Genomic DNA, 1121 nt, shown 5'->3' with positions numbered 1-1121 from the left:
TTCCTGCTGGCTGTGTGCTGCAGCATCCTCTGCAAGGCTGCAGAGCACAGTGACCCTTGGGTAGTGCTGCAATGAGGGTAGCAGAGCTGAGAAAGCAGGGAGCTGGCATGTAGGTGCTCTAGATTTAGGAGCCCCTAAATTGAGGCTCAGCTCAGCAGAGAGGGGCAAGTCATCCTGGAGCCAAGCAGCCATGGAGATCCTCGGAAGGGAACAGCTGCCATGAGGCTCTGCAGCTACAACAGGTCACATCTGGGTCTTCCAGATGTGGCCTGGTTGTGTCTGTGTTTTGGATTTGCCATATGTTCGACCAGCCATTAAGTTAATGAAAATAAAAGGGGGCTGATGCTGGTCTCCAGCTGCCAGCACCTCCCTGCCTGAGCTCTCCCCATGCCTCCTTTCTTCCTCACTGCCCACCACCACGGCCACATCTCTGCCGGGCTGCTCTGGGCTCCCACTTCCCAGAAGACACCTTTGAACTAAAATAAGCAGAGCCTTAAATAATAGTTTCTAACAATTTCAAAACCTCCATTTTTAACATCAGAGGATGGCCGCTCTGAAGCAGGCTTTTATTTTTCCTTTTTTATCCCAAAGACCTTAAAAATTAGGAGAAAAATACCTTCTTTTCAATCTCTGAGAGCATTTTTCACATGAGCATTGCTTTATTTATATCAGACCTTGCAAACTTTTCCTTTCTTATGTCCATTTCCCCTTTCTTTTGTTGCCATCTCCACAAAGTTTCTGTTATGAAAGCTGAACTTCAGTTCTCTTCCTCCCCTTAGAGCCTGGGGAGGGGTCAGTGGTGCTGCATGGGCTGAGCTTTGCACCTTCACCTGAGTGTTCTCACTAACCTTCTGCTTTTTTGCAACATTTAGGTCTCGAAAGCATCTTCTGAGCTAATGAATTACTGTGAGCAACATGCCAGGAATGACCCGCTGCTGGTTGGAGTGCCCGCTTCGGAGAATCCTTTTAAGGACAAAAAGCCTTGTATCATCCTATAGCTTTTCTTACTCTGGCGTGTGTGATCTCTCAGGCAGGGCACTGTTCTCCATCAACTGAAACCAAGCTACAAACTTATAACTGTGCCGAGGGGTAAATACTAAATGTTGGATTCAAATAGAATT

General features: G+C 47.2%; 1 protein-coding gene across 1 annotated transcript in view; it reads left to right on the top strand.

The window, feature by feature from the left end:
• Nucleotides 1–998, top strand: part of GNG7 (guanine nucleotide binding protein (G protein), gamma 7) — a 3156-nt gene extending 2158 nt beyond the window's left edge. Inside the window, exon 2 of the mRNA XM_010024300.1 lies at nt 873–998. Within this exon, the coding sequence (XP_010022602.1) occupies nt 873–998 (126 nt within the window). The remainder of the gene's footprint in view (nt 1–872) is intronic.
• The last annotated feature ends 123 nt before the right edge of the window (nt 999–1121 follow it).

This window comes from Nestor notabilis, unplaced genomic scaffold, assembly GCF_000696875.1.
Source record: "Nestor notabilis isolate BGI_N333 unplaced genomic scaffold, ASM69687v1 scaffold32301, whole genome shotgun sequence".
NCBI classification, from domain to species: domain Eukaryota; kingdom Metazoa; phylum Chordata; class Aves; order Psittaciformes; family Psittacidae; genus Nestor; species Nestor notabilis.
This window is presented reverse-complemented; position numbering and strand designations above follow the sequence as displayed.